A 20,237-nucleotide genomic window follows, 5' to 3' on the forward strand; every position below is an offset into this window, starting at 1 on the left:
GTTGTTTTTTTTGCAAAGTAATAATAATTTGAGAGCTTAATTGCCATGAAAATAATCATTAATACAACAATCTTTATTAGAAATTAAGAAATTAAAAAATTTAAATAAATATAAAAATAATTGTATTATATTATATTATATTATATTATAAATTATATAATAATAATAATAAAAATTACTATATAATGAGCATTATTGAGAAACAAACTCAAAGGTAAAATATTCAGATGCATTAATAATAAAGTAATTACAATTTGAGAGCTTAATTGCCATTAAAATAATTATTACAGCAATCTTTGTTAGAAATTAAAAAATAAAAATAATTATATTATATTTAGGCTATATATTGTAAAATAATAAAAAATGCATTACTATATAATGAGCATTATTGAGAAACAAACTGAAATGTAAAATAATCAGATGCATTAATAAGAATGAGATTTGTTTTTTGTTTTGCAAAGTAATTAAAGCAATTTAAAAGTTTAATTACCACAGAAATAACGTCTGATAAGACTTCTTAGAAATGGGAATCTACAACTATAATTTCTCAAGGAAATGAATCACATGCCGACAGTAAAAGATCCTTCTGGAAAGTCACCAAAACTCGTTTCAAGTCACTTGTGGGAATACAGCCGCTCTTGTGTGTGTGGAGGAGGCGTCTCGCATGGGATTGTGGGTCAGCGGCTTATCGTTTGAGGAAACAACACAGACCGATCACAAGAGAACTGCTGACATCTAGTGTTCACGTGCGTTCAAGCAAACACTAAAACTACAGGACTGAACGCAGGGCTCAACTCTCCATATTAGCACCAAATACTGGATTCAATCTTTTTATCAACACGTTTTCACAGGTTTTGTGTTTCTCTTTGGAGCGGGATGATCTAATATGAGACTGAAGATCATCTCCTAACAAACCGTGTGAGGTGCGGCTCCTCTGACCACCAGAGGGCGGCGCTCTCACCGTCACAATCCAAGAGTCTGTGATGATGTTGTGCTGAATCACAATAACCGAACACACTCCCACTGCCTGGAAGAACACGTCATTTTCCAGCTGAATCATTTCCACTGGTCCGTTTGACCCTTGTGATGGTCTGCAGGCCACATGACTCAATGACCTCAAGTCACAGGAAATACAAACACCAGCGTTTGTGCAAGTGCACAGTGTGTGCAGTGTTCACTGTTCCTGCAGTATGTGTGCAATTCAGAACATTTGCTGAAATATGCAGTAAACAACAGAACACACTAGCTGTGTCCCCGTTCAGAGGCCACGCCTTCAAAGGTCATGAAGGTCAAACCGAGCGTTGCTGAATGGGACGGTCTAGCCTACGGAGGATTGTTCTCGTCACCTAGCAAATGTGACAGCTGCCGTTTGTACTGGACTGTTCAAACTGGGTTCACAGCCTGTCTAAATATGAGGAGTTTGGCTCCAAAACGCAATAACTCCATTTTGATTCATTTGAGTAAAAATGTGTTGCAAGATGAAAACCACTATTTTCTGTTTCAAACGTTCATCTTTTGGTTATAAAAACATTAAAAATTTAAATTTTAAAAATTAAAATTTTGATTTTAAAAGGTTTATTATAAAAACGGATTTTTTTCCCCCCAAAATGCAATAAATCCATGACACGTTTTTAAAAAAAATAAATGCAATTAATCCATCAATATAAAAGTAATTTTTTATATTGAAAATACACAACAAAGTAAGTTGATTCACATATATGACAGAGTCTAAACTTTGTAAATCTTGTAAAACGCAGACGGAATCGCGGAATCCAGTCATAAAAACGGAATTTACTATATAACGCGGAATGTCACGGAATTTGTCCAATTTTTGATGAATGAATAAAAAGCAGGTCAGTACACTTAAATCAAATCTCGATATAGACTAGTGTCCATGAATATTAAACCGCAAGAAGACTATTTAAATATGAATCCTGCGTGCCTGTGTGCCTCTGAAATGAATGACGCGGAGGCGCGGTTTCATTTACCACACGCGCGACGCTCGCGGTGTTTTCGTCTTCAGTCGCCTCACTATATTACGGAAGAGGATTAGGGCCAATCAATAATAAAAAATAAAACCATCTCGAGATTAAAGTTGTTAAATTTCGAGAAAAAGTCGAGATAAAATGTTGAGAATAAACTAATTAAATTATGAGAATAAAGTCATTAAATTACGAGAAAAAAGTTGTTAAATTATGAGAACAAATTCGTAATTTAACGACATTTTTCTCACAATTTAACGAATTTGTTCTCGTAATTTAACGAATTTGTTCTCGTAATTTAACAACTTTTTTCTCATAATTTAATGACTTTATTCTCAACATTTTATCTCGACTTTTTCTTGAAATTTAACGACATTTTTCTCATAATTTAACGAATTTGTTCTCGTAATTTAACGAATTTGTTCTCGTAATTTAACAACTTTTTTCTCATAATTTAATGACTTTATTCTCAACATTTTATCTCGACTTTTTCCTCAAAATTTAACAACATTTTTCTCATAATTTAACAACTTTGTTTTCGCAATTTAACGACTTTTTTCTCGTAATTGAAGGACATTATTCTCAACATTTTATCTCGACTTTTTTCTCGAAATTTAACGAGTTTTTTTTCTCGAAATTTAACAACTTTAATCTCGAGATGGTTTTATTTTTTTTATTATTGCTTGGCCCTAATCCTTTTCCATACTATATGAACGCATGAAATTCAGAAATTCATCTCCAGATCCGCTCTGAACATTTAACCTCTCCGTTTGAGAAAACTATCATCATAAACACAGAGAACCTCAAAGCTCTCGGCATCCTTCAAAATAAAAGTTCGATTTAACTTGACAGAAACATATTACTGTCGTACAGTAGAATTTAGATAAATTAATTTAATTATTAAAATATATTTTTAAGTTTTTCTTCCATGTTTTAATTTTAACAGTAAAGCTCTGTTGTGCAGCACAATGTTTAATAATTTCATGATTAAAAGATAAATTTAATGGTATGCGTTTGTTTGATTGCCGGAAAAATTAAAATACGCAACAGAATTTCTGGAAAAACTAAACATTTCATAAATATGTATTTTTTAATTAATAAAATCTTGTTGTCTTTAAGAATGACATGCTTTTTGATTATTAAAATGTAATTAAACCATTAAAATGGAATCCAGAAAACAGAATTTGGTAAAAAAAAAAAAAAAAAAAAATTAATTTGAGGGGAAAGAATAAAATATATATCATAGAGCCCTAAAAAATTATTTTTTTTTTAATAAATTGTTGGTAAATTGGACAAGATTCATTATTTCAATTAATTATCTTTTTGATTACTAAAATTTAATTTAACCATTAAAATGGAGTCAAAAAAAAAAAAATCAAACTGAAAAAAACAGAATCCAGAAAAATTCAAACGGAAAAAAACGGAATTTGGGAAAAAATAAAATGGAATTTGGGAAAAAATAAAATGGATTTCATAGGGCCGTACATCTTGTTAATGTTATAAATGAATTATTTGTCATTAGCACATGGGTAAAGTAAACACGTTTGCCGAGTACATTGGTATCAAAAACGGCTTTTAAAAACTGCCCATGATTCAGTTTTGTGGACCGTGACAGAAGTTTGATGCGGCCGTGGAACAAGCAACAGCTTGACCGAGTGCCTCATCTTCTTCATCTTCTCTCATAAATGATTACAGTTCGAGGTTCAATGCCGTCAAAATCATTCATTTTTCTGTTTTTGTTGATCACAAAGTACAAAGTAGATAAGGAAAACTAGGATGCCGGGTGTATTCAGAGCACCGCCGTTACTGTTTACAGAGCGTGGAATGGAGCGCTGTGATTGGTTGAGCGGATATATCGCGTTCTGCAGACTGGCGTTTGTCACGTTTTGGAAAGAAAGGGAGAAAACATGACAGAATAACACGACGGATAGTACATTTTGCGCAAAATTAATAAACAGATACAATACTAAATTTTGGCGGAAACTATTTTTTTTTAAAATGCCGTTTATCGTGTTTTGGAACCAAACTCTTCAGATGTTCACTTCTGTACATAATAAAGAGTATAAACTATATAAAATCTCATCTTAGTCAGATATAGTGTGTGCCGTACCTGAAAGCAGGCGGGCTTCCGGATGACGTACTTCTGGGAATTGTAGTCCTGCTGCAGACGGACACACGAGGAGGTGGAACAGGGGGTCTGTACGGGACCTGAGGGGTTACCGTGGGCTCTTTAGTGACGCCCACAGCGTAGCTCTTAGGAGGAAGAGGAGGAGCGCCCGTGTCTCCCTGAGCGGGAGACGAACACTGCTCGTACAGGTGGAAGCGCTCCGATGAGGATGAGGAAGAGGATGAGGGAGTGGGGGAATCAGGGGATCGTTTGCTCTCGCTCTTCTGGAGTTGCTGCGCCGGCCCTTTAAGAGGCAGGTGTTCTGGGCGTGGCCTCGGAGTGGGGACGGGCTTGGCTCGTTCAGCAGGTGTGGGCGTTTCCTTCAGCTCCGGAGCCGTTGCTGTGGTTACCGAGCCGGGCGTGAAGGGAACGGGAGGTCGATTGGGCATGACCCGCGGGGGGACGGGAGGCAGCCGCTTGTTTTCGGTCTCCCTGCCTCTGAATTTCGTCCTCTCTCTGGCGACGGGTCTTTCGTCCTCTCGCTCGTCATCTTCCTCCATCCCCGCCTCCGAGGGGAAGAGCTTGCGCAGGCTGCCGAGAATCCGCTTCCTGTGGCCGGGCAGAGCCACGCCCATCCGCTGCAGCTTCGCCGGGGTTAAATCCTGACACTCCCACAGCGTTCCCAGCCCAGCCTCCTGGAACGCCGAGCAGTACTGGTCGAGCCGGAGGCCGTTCAGCCACTCCAGCACAGGCTGGGATCCTTCCAGCGGGACGGAGGTCATGACTGGAACGCCGCCGATCCCTCTGGAATGCTGCAGGACTACACTGCAGGACTTCTTCTCCATGGGATGAGGTTAGGGAGTCATCGGGACTGGAATAAGACGTCTTTTGAGAGACAGAGAGAGAGAGAGAGAGAGAGAGAGAGAGAGAGAGAGAAATCAATAACATCGTCATCAATGATAAACTTCAGATGTTTTCATCAAGCAGAGAATCTAAAGTGTTTTGCTCTATAAGCAGCAGAATGATCACTGCTCTCTTCACGATCACCGCAGACACTGAGGAAGCTCCTAAAATGGTGAAAAGCAGCATTTAAAAAGAAAGAAAAAAAAATCACATATTTATTAATAAGACTAATGAAATGAAAGTAAAGGGTGATGAAGAGGTTAGTTTAATGTATATGATCGAGATGATTGCTAATGATACCCTTACTATTACTGACAGTACTGACTTATCTTTATCTTCCCTGTCTATCTACCTATCCATCCATCTATCTATCCATCTATTTCTCTGTCCATCCATCTGTCGATCCATCCATCCATCTCTTCGTCTAATCTGTCCATCCATCTCTATCTGTCCATCCATCCATCCATCCATCCATGAATCTGTCTATCCATCTGTCTCTCTTCGTCTAATTGTCCATCTATCCATCTATCTGTCCATCCATCTAATCTGTCCATCCATCCATCTATCTGTCCATCCATCTCTGTCTATCTGTCCATCCATCCATCTATCTATCAATCCGTCTATCCATCTGTCTCTCTTCGTCTAATTGTCCATCTATCCATCTATCTGTCCATCCATCTCTTTGTCTATCTGTCCATCCATCCATCCATCCATTCATCTATCCATCCATCCGTCTATCCATCTGTCTATCTATCTATCTATTCATCTATCTATCCGTCTATCCATCCATCCATCAATCCATCAATCCATCCATCCATCCATCCATCCATCCCTTTGTCTATCTGTCCATCCATCCATCCATCCATCCATCCATCTGTCTATCTATCTATCTATTCATCTATACATCCGTCTATCCATCCATCCGTCTATCTAACTGTCCATCCATCTCTGTCTATCTGTCCATCCATCCATCCATCCATCCGTCTGTCTATCTATCCATCTATCCATCCGTCCATCTATCTGTCCATCCATCCATCCATCCATCATCCATCCATCCGTCTGTCTATCTATCCATCTATCCATCCGTCCATCTATCCATCCATCCATCTCTTTGTCTATCTGTCCATCCATCCATCCATCCATCCATCCATCCATCCATCTATCCATCCATCCATCCATCCGTCCATCCATCTATATATCTATCTATTCATCTATCCATCCGTCTATCTATCCATCCATCCATCTGTCTATCTAACTGTCCATCCATCTCTTTGTCTATCTGTCCATCCATCCATCCATCTATCTATATATCTATCTATTCATCTATCCATCCGTCTATCTATCATCCATCCATCTGTCTATCTAACTGTCCATCCATCTCTTTGTCTATCTGTCCATCCATCCATCCATCTATCCAACCATCCGTCTATCCATCTGTCTGTCTGTCTATCTATCCATCTATCCATCCGTCCATCTATCTGTCCATCCATCCATCTCTTTGTCTATCCATCCATCCATCCATCCATCCATCCATCCATCCATCCATCCATTTATCTATCCATCCATCTATCCATCTGTCTGTCTATATATCTATCTATTCATCTATCCATCCGTCTATCTATCCATCCATCCATCTGTCTATCTAACTGTCCATCCATCTCTTTGTCTATCTGTCCATCCATCCATCCATCTATCCATCTGTCTGTCTGTCTATCTATCCATCTATCCATCCGTCCATCTATCTGTCCATCCATCCATCTCTTTGTCTATCTATCCATCCATCCATTTATCTATCCATCCATCTATCCATCTGTCTGTCTATATATCTATCTATTCATCTATCCATCCGTCTATCTATCCATCCATCCATCTGTCTATCTAACTGTCCATCTATCCATCCGTCCATCTATCTGTCCATCCATGCATTGTCTATCTAACTGTCCATCCATCCATCTCCGTCCATCCATCTCCGTCCATCCATCCGTCCATCTATCTGTCCATCCATCCATCTCTTTGTCTATCTATCCATCCATCCATCCATCCATTTATCTATCCATCCATCTATCCATCCATCCATCTATATATCTATCTATTCATCTATCCATCCGTCTATCTATCCATCCATCCATCTGTCTATCTAACTGTCCATCCATCTCTTTGTCTATCTGTCCATCCATCCATCCATCCATCTGTCTATCCATCTGTCTGTCTATCTATCTATTCATCTATACATCCGTCTATCTAACTGTCCATCCATCTCTGTCTATCTGTCCATCCATCCATCCATCCATCCGTCTGTCTATCTATCCATCTATCCATCCGTCCATCTATCTGTCCATCCATCCATCCATCCATCCATCCATCCATCCATCCATCCATCCGTCTGTCTATCTATCCATCTATCCATCCGTCCATCTATCCATCCATCCATCTCTTTGTCTATCTGTCCATCCATCCATCCATCCATCCATCCATCCATCCATCCGTCTGTCTATCTATCCATCTATCCATCCATCCATCTATCCGTCCATCCATCTATATATCTATCTATTCATCTATCCATCCGTCTATCTATCCATCCATCCATCTGTCTATCTAACTGTCCATCCATCTCTTTGTCTATCTGTCCATCCATCCATCCATCTATCTATATATCTATCTATTCATCTATCCATCCGTCTATCTATCATCCATCCATCTGTCTATCTAACTGTCCATCCATCTCTTTGTCTATCTGTCCATCCATCCATCCATCTGTCTATCCATCTGTCTGTCTATCTATCTATTCATCTATACATCCGTCTATCCATCCATCCATCCGTCTATCTAACTGTCCATCCATCCATCTCTTTGTCTATCTATCCATCCATCCATCCATCCATTTATCTATCCATCCATCTATCCATCCATCCATCTATATATCTATCTATTCATCTATCCATCCGTCTATCTATCCATCCATCCATCCATCTGTCTATCTAACTGTCCATCCATCTCTTTGTCTATCTGTCCATCCATCCATCCATCCATCTATCCATCCATCCGTCTATCCATCTGTCTGTCTGTCTATCTATCCATCTATCCATCCGTCCATCTATCTGTCCATCCATCCATCTCTTTGTCTATCTGTCTATCTATCCATCCATCCATCCATCCATTTATCTATCCATCCATCTATCCATCTGTCTGTCTATATATCTATCTATTCATCTATCCATCCGTCTATCTATCCATCCATCCATCTGTCTATCTAACTGTCCATCTATCCATCCGTCCATCTATCTGTCCATCCATCCATCTCTTTGTCTATCTATCCATCCATCCATCCATCCATTTATCTATCCATCCATCTATCCATCTGTCTGTCTATATATCTATCTATTCATCTATCCATCCGTCTATCTATCCATCCATCCATCTGTCTATCTAACTGTCCATCTATCCATCCGTCCATCTATCTGTCCATCCATGCATTGTCTATCTAACTGTCCATCCATCCGGCTATCTATTTCTATGTCTATCCATCCATCCATCTCCGTCCATCCATATCCGTCCATCCATCTCCGTCCATCCATCCGTCTATCTATCTATTTCTGTCAATCCATCCATCCATCTTATTTACTATTAATATTATCATTATTGTCTGTTCTTTCATTTTGTTTGTTGTTGACATGTTGTTATTGAATTGATCACATGGCATGTGATTTACTTTGTATTTAAAGGATTTTTGAAAAAAAAATGCTTAAACACAGTGTAACATGAGCGCGTCTCTATCTCTCAGTGAAACTGAACTCGCATGCTTTGAACATTCACTGTAATTTTCTTCCTCATATTTTCATTTTGATGAACACATGTGGGGGAAAATCACACACAGAGTTCCTGGAGCAAAAGAACCTCAGGCATCCCACACGTTTACTTGAGCAGATTCAGATGTGCATTCAGACATTCAGAAGATGCCTTTATGCAGAGTGACTTACAAATGAGGAACATCACAAGCAGTTTCTCTCACAAGAGCAATGATATTCACATGAGCTCATCCAAATGTCAAGAGCAAGTCTCTGTTGAATCCGTTTCATTTTCCCACAAATTCAGTTTTTCTAGATTCTGTTTTTAAATTATTTAATTAAATTTTAATAATTAAAAAGTATGTCTAAGCAACTGAATTAAACGTATTAAACGAAACGTACTATCTAATTTCAGAAATTCTGCATTTTCTGTTTTACTTTTTGTGGATTCTGTGTTTTTTGTTTTTTAATACAAATTTATCATCAAAAACAGTGGTAATTAAATGAATGCATACACTTTTAACAATTTAATATAATGCATTAATAATTTATCTTTTAAAACGTAAATCAAGTTCCTTTTTTTAAACAACTTTCATTTTAGGAAAAAGTGCTGCACAACCTAATAATAGCACCTAATAAAGTGCCCAGCTTCCAAATAACACCATTACATTTACTCACTAAAAACAGTTTAGCTCCAATTTGGCACTTGTTACGTATCAACCCTGCTCGTATATTTGTCTTTGATTTTGACTTATTCCGCAGTAAAACACACACCAATATCAATGCCCACATCATAAAGACATTTCAGCATTTCAAAAAAAGCTCATTTCCTGCATGTAATTTCCTGTTCCTGCTCAGATCATTTTTCCAGTTGAGTTCATTATCAGTCAGATGAACTATAGATATCTGCTGTGTGTGGTACACTGAACAGTGAGAACATTAAAGTGCTTATTTCAGATATTCCCTTTCATGTAGCGTGTAACAGAGCGGTTTGTGAATGTAAAAGCTCTGCAAAGTTTCAAAGATCAAAGAGCAAATAAAGTTACTGTCTCCTAAAAGAAAGAAGCGATTCTGAACTGCCAAAACGAGTCGATAGTGATTCCAGTCTCACTTCCAGTTACATACCTACAATGTAATTCATTTGCATAATGCCCACCTATGGTCTTCACTGGCTGAACAGCGTCTCTAAGCCCCGCCCTCAATCACTGTAGTTGTATCCGAGACTGGAAGAGTTTGGTTCGTGTTGTTCATGTCAAGTTTTCTGCTGCCAAAGCAAATCCACTTTAGATTGATACGGTGAAACCAACGCCATTGTTACTGTTCGAATCACTGTGCTGAGATTCAGATATGCTAATGAGCGTTTGGTTTCTGACCAATCAGAGCAGACCAGGCTCTCAGAAAGGCAGAGTTTAGAGACGCTGAATCTTCGAACAAACTGTTTCAGACACTGAGAGAAAAGAGCTGATGCTGCAGTGGATATTTTGAGACAATTAAAGTGTTTTTTGACCTTGGATGCATTTAAAACTATTGTAGCAATCTTTAAAATAGCATAATAGAGCAGTGCAGTGTGTTTCTTAAGTCACTCTACATTATGTTTGACTTTAAACGCCTCAAGCCGTTCCATTAATCATTACAATAAACTGACGCTGTGCTGCAGAACTTGTTTTGGAAGAAGTGACTGAAGCTTTCGGCCCACTCATGTTCTGAACGAGAGAGACAGACAGGTCCTCAAACCACCTCAGAAGTGTTGACGGTGAAGATTCGACACAAGATTTATCAACTTACTCAATATCTGTCTACAGGATGTCTTTCAGGTTAAATGCAAGCTTATTGATGCCATTTTAATCCGACCACTAAGTTTAATGGTGCAACACTCACATTTTTAGTAGTGCGCAAGCTTTAACTTGGTGTACGTTTACACTACAACTGCTTTTTTAAAGTTGTGACACATGGCTGAAGCAATCGGCCGCGGTTGCTTAAAAGACACCGAGCAAGAATCACATTCATAAGCAGGGTTGCCAGATCTGTTAATCGAAAATAGCCCACAGTTTGACTAGTGCAAAAGTGACCAATACTGCAGGGATCATGTCAGACGCTGCATGTGCTTTACATGAAGCGCTCATGAATCATTTTCGGCTGAAGGCACTTCCTTCATTTCATATTATAATTAGCTCAAATCAGGAACTATAAAAAGATACTCATCAGATATCAAACTAAACTCGTGAGCTCAAAGCTAATTATGGTCTCGGTGATCACATCTAGTTCAATATAATCATTAAAAACTGTATCAGCAAATCAAATTCTCTCTCACACACACACATAATCAACAATCAAACTCTCTTTTTAGTTGCTTCCTCATTTAAAAGTATCATTTTACCAGGAAGTGCATCTGTTAAATGCAAACAAACACTTAAGAGTGTGAAATGGCAGGGTGTGTGAAATGTGTGAAATGTATTTTGCTGAACAAAAAAAAAAAAAAGACAAAATGTCTGGCCTTAAAGATATTTTTAACATATAGTACACTCTGATAATTAAGATAAACATCTGCATGTTAAATAAAACCCTCAACACACACAAACACACACCTGAAAATCCTCAATGATGAAAAACTAGACACTCCACATTCATGACTGGATCTTCAGGTCACATGTGTTTGCAGAAAGACCAGGAACATGAACACACACACACACACACACACAGCACAAGCTCATCTGAACATGAATCGGAAAGTACCAGGATTATAAATCACTGTCTGCATCCCAATGCACATACTAACCATCCTAAACATCGTGCAAGACTATGAGTAGTGCATCCCAAGACTGGTGGAGAACGTGCATGTGCATCTTCAATAGTAGAAAAACATGCCGAACGAGACCGAAGCTGACACTATGTATCTGAATACCACTTTTCAGACTTAAAATACATGCCTGCGAACAGTAACAATTATTGTGCGAATTAAAAAGTCCTTAAAAATGTAACCCTCAAAAGGCCATGATTTCATTAACCCTCTAAAGAACACATTTTTTGAGATGTGAACAGATACACCGATCATTATGACCATCTTCCTAATATTGTGTTGCTGCCAAAACAGCCCTGACCCGTCGAGGCATGGACTCCTCTAGACCCCTGAAGGTGTGCTGTGGTATCTGCACCAAGATGTTAGCAGCAGGTCCTTTAAGTCCTGTAAGTTGTGAGGTGGATCCTCCATGGATCGGACTTGTTTGTTCAGCACATCCCACAGATGCTCGATTGGATCGAGATCTGGGGAATTTGGAGGTCAAGTCAACACCTCAAACTCGTTGTTGTGCTCCTCAAACCATTCCTGAACCATATTTGTGCATTATCCTGCTGAAAGAGCCACAGCCACCACCACCAGCCACCACCGTTTCCATGAAAGGGTGTACATGGTCTCAACAATGCTTAGGTAGGTGGTACGTGTCAAAGTAACATCCACATGGATGGCAGGACCCAAGGTTTCCCAGCAGAACATTGCCCAGATCATCACACTGCCTCCGCCGGCTCGCCTTCTTCCCATAGTGCATCCTGGTGCCATGTGTTTCCCAGGTAAGTGAAGCACTCGCACCCGGCCATCCACCTGATTTATCAGACCAGGACATCTTCTTCCATTGCCCGTGGTCCAGATCTGATGCTCACGTGTCCACTGTTGGCTCTTTGGGCGGTGGACAGGGGTCAGCATGGGCACCCTGACTGGTCTGCAGCTATGCAGCTCCATACGCAACAAACTGTGTATTCTGACACCTTTCTATCAGAACCAGCATTAACTTCTGGAGCAGTTTGAGCTACAGGAGCTCGTCTGTTGGATCGGACCACACCTTGTCCGCCCATGACCCTGTCGCCGGTTCTCCACTGTTCCTTCCTTGGAGCACTTTTGATTGATCCTGACCACTGCAGACCGGGAACACCCCACAAGAGCTGCAGTTTTGGAGATGCTCTGATCCAGTCGTCTAGCCATCACACATTTGATCCTTGTCAAACTCGCTCAAATCCTTATGCTTGCCCATTTTTCCTGCTTCTAACACATCAACTTTGAGGACAAAATGTTCACTTGTTGCCTAATATATCCACCCACTAACAGGTGCCGTGACGAAGAGATCATCAGTGTTATTCACTTCTGTCAGTGCTCATAATGATATGCCTGATCTGAAAAATGTTATGCATTTTTCAGAGCAATTTGATACAATGCTTTCATTTTGAAAAGCAAAGTCTAAACTAGGTCACAGAATCTGAAGTAGATTCAGGCCTCGGAGTGTGTGATAGTTAGGCTCAGGGGCGGGAGAGGCCCGAATCCATGTCACCCCGGTTCTGAGCGCTTCTCTGCATTTATTCATGAGAAAGAGCTCGTTCAATCCAATCACTGAGCCACAGTATGCATAAGATTATTATTCCGGTATTATGGATGTGGTATTATCACTTCTGTTGCTTCTGTCTTATTGTTGTCATTCAGAGACTTGAGTGATAGAGACATTGTATTTTGTCTGCGATGTATTAAAAAAATATGTATAAAAATTTCTAGTTTAAAGTAGGCCTAATTAATAAATTAAATACTTTTGCTTGTAAATTTCCTAGGATTTTTCATACTTAGTGCTAGAGGTTTGAACATATCACTAGCAGCACTAACTAACACTACTAATGATCATTCATTTCTGAACAGGAGTGTCCTTGCAAACAGTTACTCATATCTTGCTATAGTTTAACAGAGGGAGAGAAAGTGGTTAGTGAGAAGTGAAACATCCAGCGTTTTCTGGATTGTGAGCTCATATTAGTGCTGAAGTTTTCAAATCCTCACTAAAGCTGGCAAACACACACACACACACACGACTCACACTTCCTGCATATGACTGATCGTCATACTCAGCCTATGACCTTTGACCTGTGAGTGTATCAAACTGAAGGCATCTGCCTCTTTGTCCAGTCAATCAATGTCTTAAAGGAATAGTTCACCCACAACTGGATGGACTGACGATATATATCGTGGTGATGACATAAAATGTCTATCGTTAGAGATTGTGTATATTGCGGTACATTCGGGTAGCACAGCACTATTGATAGAGGTCAGATGCTCTAAGATACACATGTCAGGGATCGACAATAAAGACTGCCCGATGGTACGGGGCCATCTAGAGAAATCAACTCAGTACTTGCTGTTTAAGAAATGTCTGTGTGCGTATTGCGTAACATGCATATGAAGCGTGCACACAGAAAGCTGCATCTCAGACAGAGCGCAAATACTGAATTGAGTTCTCTTTCAGGTGTTTTTCCACTTGAACTGATGAATTCACAGAAAATTATGTCAAAATGCCCGTATTGGTGAGTATCCTCATAAACCTACGTCTTAAGTGAAAGTAAACAGTTTAGAAATAAAGGCCGGTTCGAAGGGCAAGTCAGTGGAATAAAACAATGCGCAAGGTCTAGAAATGCGTTTTTTAAGAGTTGAGCGCCGCATTTTTAGAATGCCATGTCATGTGTGAGACACTGCAAAAGATGCAAGATGCAAGCGCAACAGTTACAGACGTCCATCTAGCACGCATTGACATTGATAAACAAAGGAAAAGTAGCGTAGTGGAATGGAAAAAGCACAGTACGTTGGATCCGTGCATCAAGTCTTAAAGTGACAGCAGCCTAATATTCCTGCTGCTGCATGTGTTTTTCATTTTATAGGGGTGGTTGATTATAATTTCACTTTTCAATTTTTAACTTTAGTTAGTGTGTAATGTTGCTGTTTGAGCAAAGGGAGATATTTTCTTTTACAGAAATCACTTTTTAAGGACTACAACAAACGGCTGGTAGGGACTACAACGAGCAACAAGCGGGTTGTTGACATCACCAACACTAAAATTTACATAAACATGCATTCTAAAAGTTGTAACTTCTCTCCATCAGTGTCGACTCCGGTTTGAACAATGTAAGGCTGAACACCGTTACTGACAATCCTCATTTTGGCTGCGTGAGATTCTTGTTGTTGTTGTTGAGCTGTTAAAGCTCCGCCCTCTTCTGGAAAGGGGGTGGGAGCAGCGGCTCATTTGCATTTAAAGGGACACACACAAACGGCGTGTTTTTGCTCACACCCAAATAGGGGCAAATTTGACAAGCTACAATAAATGATCTGTGGGGTATTTTGAGCTGAAACTTCACAGACACATTCTGGGAGACTTATTAAGGCCCTGATATACTTCAAACGAAATCGAAGAACAAACTGATGTGATGTAATTTAGAACAAAATCAGGCCAAAACTAAGTGCTTTTAAGCAATCTATTGAATAAAAATCTATTTTATATCCTATATAAAAATAAACGTGACGTGAAGAGTTCTAATTTGCAGAGCTTGTGCTAACATACCCATGTTATGATCAGACGCTTTTCTTATACTTTCTATAAAAAAAAATGCTTGCTGTTTTCTCATTTTTGTTGTGTTTATTTTGTTACTGAGAAGAAAGTGTACAGCACGTATTTACATATTCATCTCTCTCAACAGTGTGGGCTGTTTCAGATGTTCGATTACAGTATATTGAAGCTCACGCATTTCGAACTTCGTTTTCCCCCTAAATGAAGAACGAAAAAGAACTTTCTTTGAAGTACAGTGGGTACGGAAAGTATTCAGACCCCCTTAAATTTTTCACTCTTTGTTATATTGCAGCCATTTGCTAAAATCATTTAAGATATTTTTTTTTCCTCATTAATGTACACAGCACCCCATATTGACAGAAAAACACAGAATTGTTGACATTTTTGCAGATTTATTAAAAAAAGAAAAACTAAAATATCACATGGTCCTAAGTATTCAGACCCTTTGCTGTGACACTCATATATTTAACTCAGGTGCTGTCCATTTCTTCTGATCATCCTTGAGATGGTTCTACACCTTCATTTGAGTCCAGCTGTGTTTGATTATACTGATTGGACTTGATTAGGAAATCCACACACCTGTCTATATAAGACCTTACAGCTCACAGTGCATGTCAGAGCAAATGAGAATCATGAGGTCAAAGGAACTGCCTGAAGAGCTCAGAGACAGAATTGTGGCAAGGCACAGATCTGGCCAAGGTTACAAAAAAAATTCTGCTGCACTTAAGGTTCCTAAGAGCACAGTGGCCTCCATAATCCTTAAATGGAAGACGTTTGGGACGACCAGAACCCTTCCTAGAGCTGGCCGTCCGGCCAAACTGAGCTGGGGAGAAGACCTTGGTGAGAGAGGTAAAGAAGAACCCAAAGATCACTGTGGCTGAGCTCCAGAGATGCAGTCGGGAGATGGGAGAAAGTTGTAGAAAGTCAACCATCACTGCAGCCCTCCACCAGTCGGGGCTTTATGGCAGAGTGGCCCGACCGAAGCTCTCCTCAGTGCAAGACACATGAAAGCCCGCATGGAGTTTGCTAAGATGGTGAGAAATAAGATTCTCTGGTCTGAAGAGACCAAGATGGAACTTTTGGCCTTAATTCTAAGCGATATGTGTGGAGAAAACCAGGCACTGCTCATCACCTGTCCAATACAGTCCCAACAGTGAAGCATGGTGGTGGCAGCATCATCTGTGGGGGGGGTTTTTCAGCTGCAGGGACAGGACGACTGGTTGCAATCGAGAGAAAGATGAATGCGGCCAAGTACAGGGATATCCTGGACGAAAACCTTCTCCAGAGTGCTCAGGACCTCAGACTGGGCCGGAGGTTTACCTTCCAACAAGTCAATGACCCTAAGCACACAGCTAAAATAACGAAGGAGTGGCTTCACAACAACTCCGTGACTGTTCTTGAATGGCCCAGCCAGAGCCCTGACTTAAACCCAATTGAGCATCTCTGGAGAGACCTAAAAATGGCTGTCCACCAACGTTTACCATCCAACCTGACCGAACTGGAGAGGATCTGCAAGGAGGAATGGCAGAGGATCCCCAAATCCAGGTGTGAAAAACTTGTTGCATCTTTCCCAAAAAGACTCATGGCTGTATTTGATCAAAAGGGTGCTTCTACTAAATACTGAGCAAAGGGTCTGAATACTTTGGACCATGTGATATTTCAGTTTTTCTTTTTTAATAAAACTTAAATGATTTTAGCAAATGGCTGCAATATAACAAAGAGTGAAAAATTTAAGGGGGTCTGAATACTTTCCGTACCCACTGTATATCAGGGCCTTAAATCTCGTGAAAAGGGCATTATAGGTCCCCTTTAATCAAACGAGACAAAGAATAAAATAAAGTCTCTGCTCTTGACTGGATAGCTTTTCTGACTTTATGCAGTGTTTTTACATTTGATTTCTTTATTCACTTTCTGTACCTGAAAACTACTGTTAGACCAACCTGAAAAACCTGAAAAGCACTGTTTATTTTATTTTTGTGTTTGTTTCTCCGTCAGAATAGGAGCGCAATAATTCTGACTAAAATATTTGTTGTTGGACATTAAATGTGCCATACGTAGAATTTTAAGTGTATTTTTTACAATAGCTACAGTACCTGTAATTTAGTAATTTTAACTTCTGCTTTACTTATGTTTTTAGACTATAATGTTACAATGTTAGAATGTAATGTAACCCTGCACATATAACATAGTCTACATGGTTACATTTACAATATATTTGTTTGCATAGCCTTCAACATTGTTTGCAGGACATATAAAAACAGAACCCCAGTTTGAAAACCCATCTCAGTAAACACAAACAACGGATGCCGTCCTACCTCCTCGTGCAGTCCGAGAAGAAGAATATATCAGACTTCAGACGCACACTCAATCCAGAAAACAACGAGGAGGAGAAATAAGTCTGCTCTGTAATTAAAGGCCATGAAACAGTTCACAGCCTCTATAAAACATTCTGCTCAGAACGACACATTAGACAGAAACAGGATGAAAAGAGCAAACAAGTGTCTAAGTTGTGGTTAAAGTCTCACTAACACATGCCTACAAAGTCACACAAACGCACGCGGTGTGAAGCGTTGGCCAGCTAATCAACATGCTGAAGAGACGGATGGATGCATCTACTGCTCTCCGTTTACAGAGAGCAGCCGAGCGTTAACAAACAAACATGGCAAAATAAGTCATTACAAATATTCTCATCCAGTTTTAACTGATACAAGAACTACAACTTCTGTTAATAAACTAATCAAAGTTAATCATCTGATTATATCAAAATATCAGCTGATATATCAGATCGCTGTCTGCCTCTCGATTAGTTGCATTTAAAGGTGTTTGATTAAAAGCTGATGTGGCGAATTGGTCATAAATAAAGAACTGGGAATGTTGACGGACATTTGCTGAAACGAACACTGAACAACATCGAGCACGACTGACCCGCTTCTGAGTTCATAACAAACATCAAGCTGATTAACATTCCAGCCACATCACAGGACTAGTTAACCCCTCGACTCAAGCCAGCACAAACACCGTTAAATGACTGTGTGTGTCGCACAGATCTCTATTATGTGAGTTAAAGGAACTGAAATCACCCTCCGCATGTGGAACATCACTTTAGCACGCTGGTATTAGCGCTGTATCTCTTTAAGAAGAACTCTATTAGTTTCCCCACAACGCCTGTGAAATCTTGTGGTTTAAGACCACATCCATCAAACACACACACACTTTAAACATACCTGCTAGAGCTGTCTGTCTGTTAGCCTGTCTCACTCTCACACGCTCCAGTGTTTCCTTCAAGCTCGACAAGTGCATCTGAACACGCTCACACACTCTCTCTCACACACACACACTCTTTTCACACACTCTTTCTCCCACTCACACACTCTTTCTCAACTGAGCAACCAGAGAGAAAGACAGAAAAAAAGAGAGACAGACAGACAGAGAGACAAACAAACAAACAGACAAACAAAAAGACAGACAAACAGAGACAGACAGACAAACAGAGAGACAAACAAACAGACAAACAAAAAGACAGACAAACAGAGAGACAGACAGACAGACAAACAGAGAGACAAACAAACAAACAGACAAAAACAGACAAACAAAAAGACAGACAAACAAAAAGACAAACAAAAGACAGACAGACAGACAGACAAACAGAGAGACAAACAAACAAACAGACAAAAACAGAGACAAACAAAAAGACAGACAGACAAACAAAACAATCAGACAGACAAAAAAAACAAACAAACAGAGAGACAAACAAACAAAATGACAGACAAACAAAAAGACGGACAGACAAACAAACAAAAAAACAAACAGAGACAGACAAACAAACAGAGACAGTCAAACAAAAAGACAAAGAGACAGACAAACAAACAGACAGACAGACAAACAAACAAACAGAGAGACAGACAAACAAACAGAGACAAAAACAGACAAGACAAACAGAGAGACAGACAGAAAAACAAACAGACAAACAAACAAACAGACAGACAAGACAAACAGACAAACAAACAAACAAACAAACAGAGAGACAGACAAAAACAGAGACAGACAAGACAGAGAGACAGTCAGAAAACAAACAAACAAACAAACAGAGAGACAAACAGACAGACAAACAAACAAACAGAGAGACAGACAAACAAACAAACAAACAAACAAACAAACAATTAAACAGAGAGACAGACAGACAAAGAGAGACAGACAAACAAACAGAGACAGACAGAGAGACAGACAAACAAACAAACAGACGGATAAACAAACGCAGAGAGAGACAGACAAACAAACAAACAGACGGATAAACAAACGCAGAGAGAGACAAACAAACAAACACACACAGACAGACAAACAAACACAGAGACAAGCAAACAAACACACAGAGACAGACAAACAAACAAACAAACAAACACACACACACAGAGACAGTCAAACAGAGAGACAGACAAAGAAACAGACAAAGAAACAGAGAAACACAAACAAACAGAGACAAACAAACAAACACAGAGACAGACAAACAAACAAACAAAACACAGAGAGACAAACAGACAGAGACAGACAAACAAACAGACAGACAAACAGAGAGAGACACAAACAAACAGAATGACAGAAAAACAGAAAGAGAGACAAACAGACAAACAGGGACAGACAGAAAAGCAAAAACAGAGATACAGACAGAAAAACATCAAATATGTCAATGAATAATGTAAATATGTGACTAATGCTTTTTACCATGTCAATAAAACAAATGAAAACTAATCAGAAAAGAATCAGACAGACTTTCTGATCAAATAATCTTCATTTACAGGACACGGATTTTTAAAACAAGAGTGTTTTCTAGCCGATGAAATATTTCACAGCATAACTAAACTCATATACCATCTTCATTCACCACAGAGATGACCTGGACACGTTATGTTAATGTATGACGGTTGTTTACCGGTTTTCCGTGACTCTGAGACTCCTGGAGAATCACAGGCTGAGATTTTCTCGAGTTGTGCTGATAAAATCTTCATTTCTATATAAAGTCCGTTTACTGACTGAACGCAAAACGCGCGCAACAGTTCAACAAACTCGAGTAAAGCCGATAAACTCACAAACAAAAAAACAA

At 39.4% G+C, this 20,237-nt stretch overlaps 1 protein-coding gene across 4 annotated transcripts in view; it reads right to left on the reverse strand.

Annotated features, from left to right (window-relative positions):
• The window catches only part of LOC125249731 (arf-GAP with Rho-GAP domain, ANK repeat and PH domain-containing protein 1), a 74,882-nt gene that overhangs the window by 54,421 nt on the left and 224 nt on the right, over positions 1-20,237 (reverse strand). For 2 of the 4 annotated variants that reach the window (XM_048162080.1, XM_048162083.1), the window contains exon 2: positions 4,093-4,974. In XM_048162080.1, the coding sequence (XP_048018037.1) occupies positions 4,093-4,934 (842 nt within the window). In that variant the 5' untranslated portion in view covers positions 4,935-4,974. Of the gene's footprint in view, positions 1-4,092; positions 4,975-18,363; positions 18,509-20,066 lie in introns of those variants that run through there. The other 2 variants (XM_048162081.1, XM_048162082.1) reach the window with 2 other exon arrangements.

Source organism: Megalobrama amblycephala, linkage group LG16, assembly GCF_018812025.1.
Source record: "Megalobrama amblycephala isolate DHTTF-2021 linkage group LG16, ASM1881202v1, whole genome shotgun sequence".
Lineage (NCBI taxonomy): Eukaryota > Metazoa > Chordata > Actinopteri > Cypriniformes > Xenocyprididae > Megalobrama > Megalobrama amblycephala.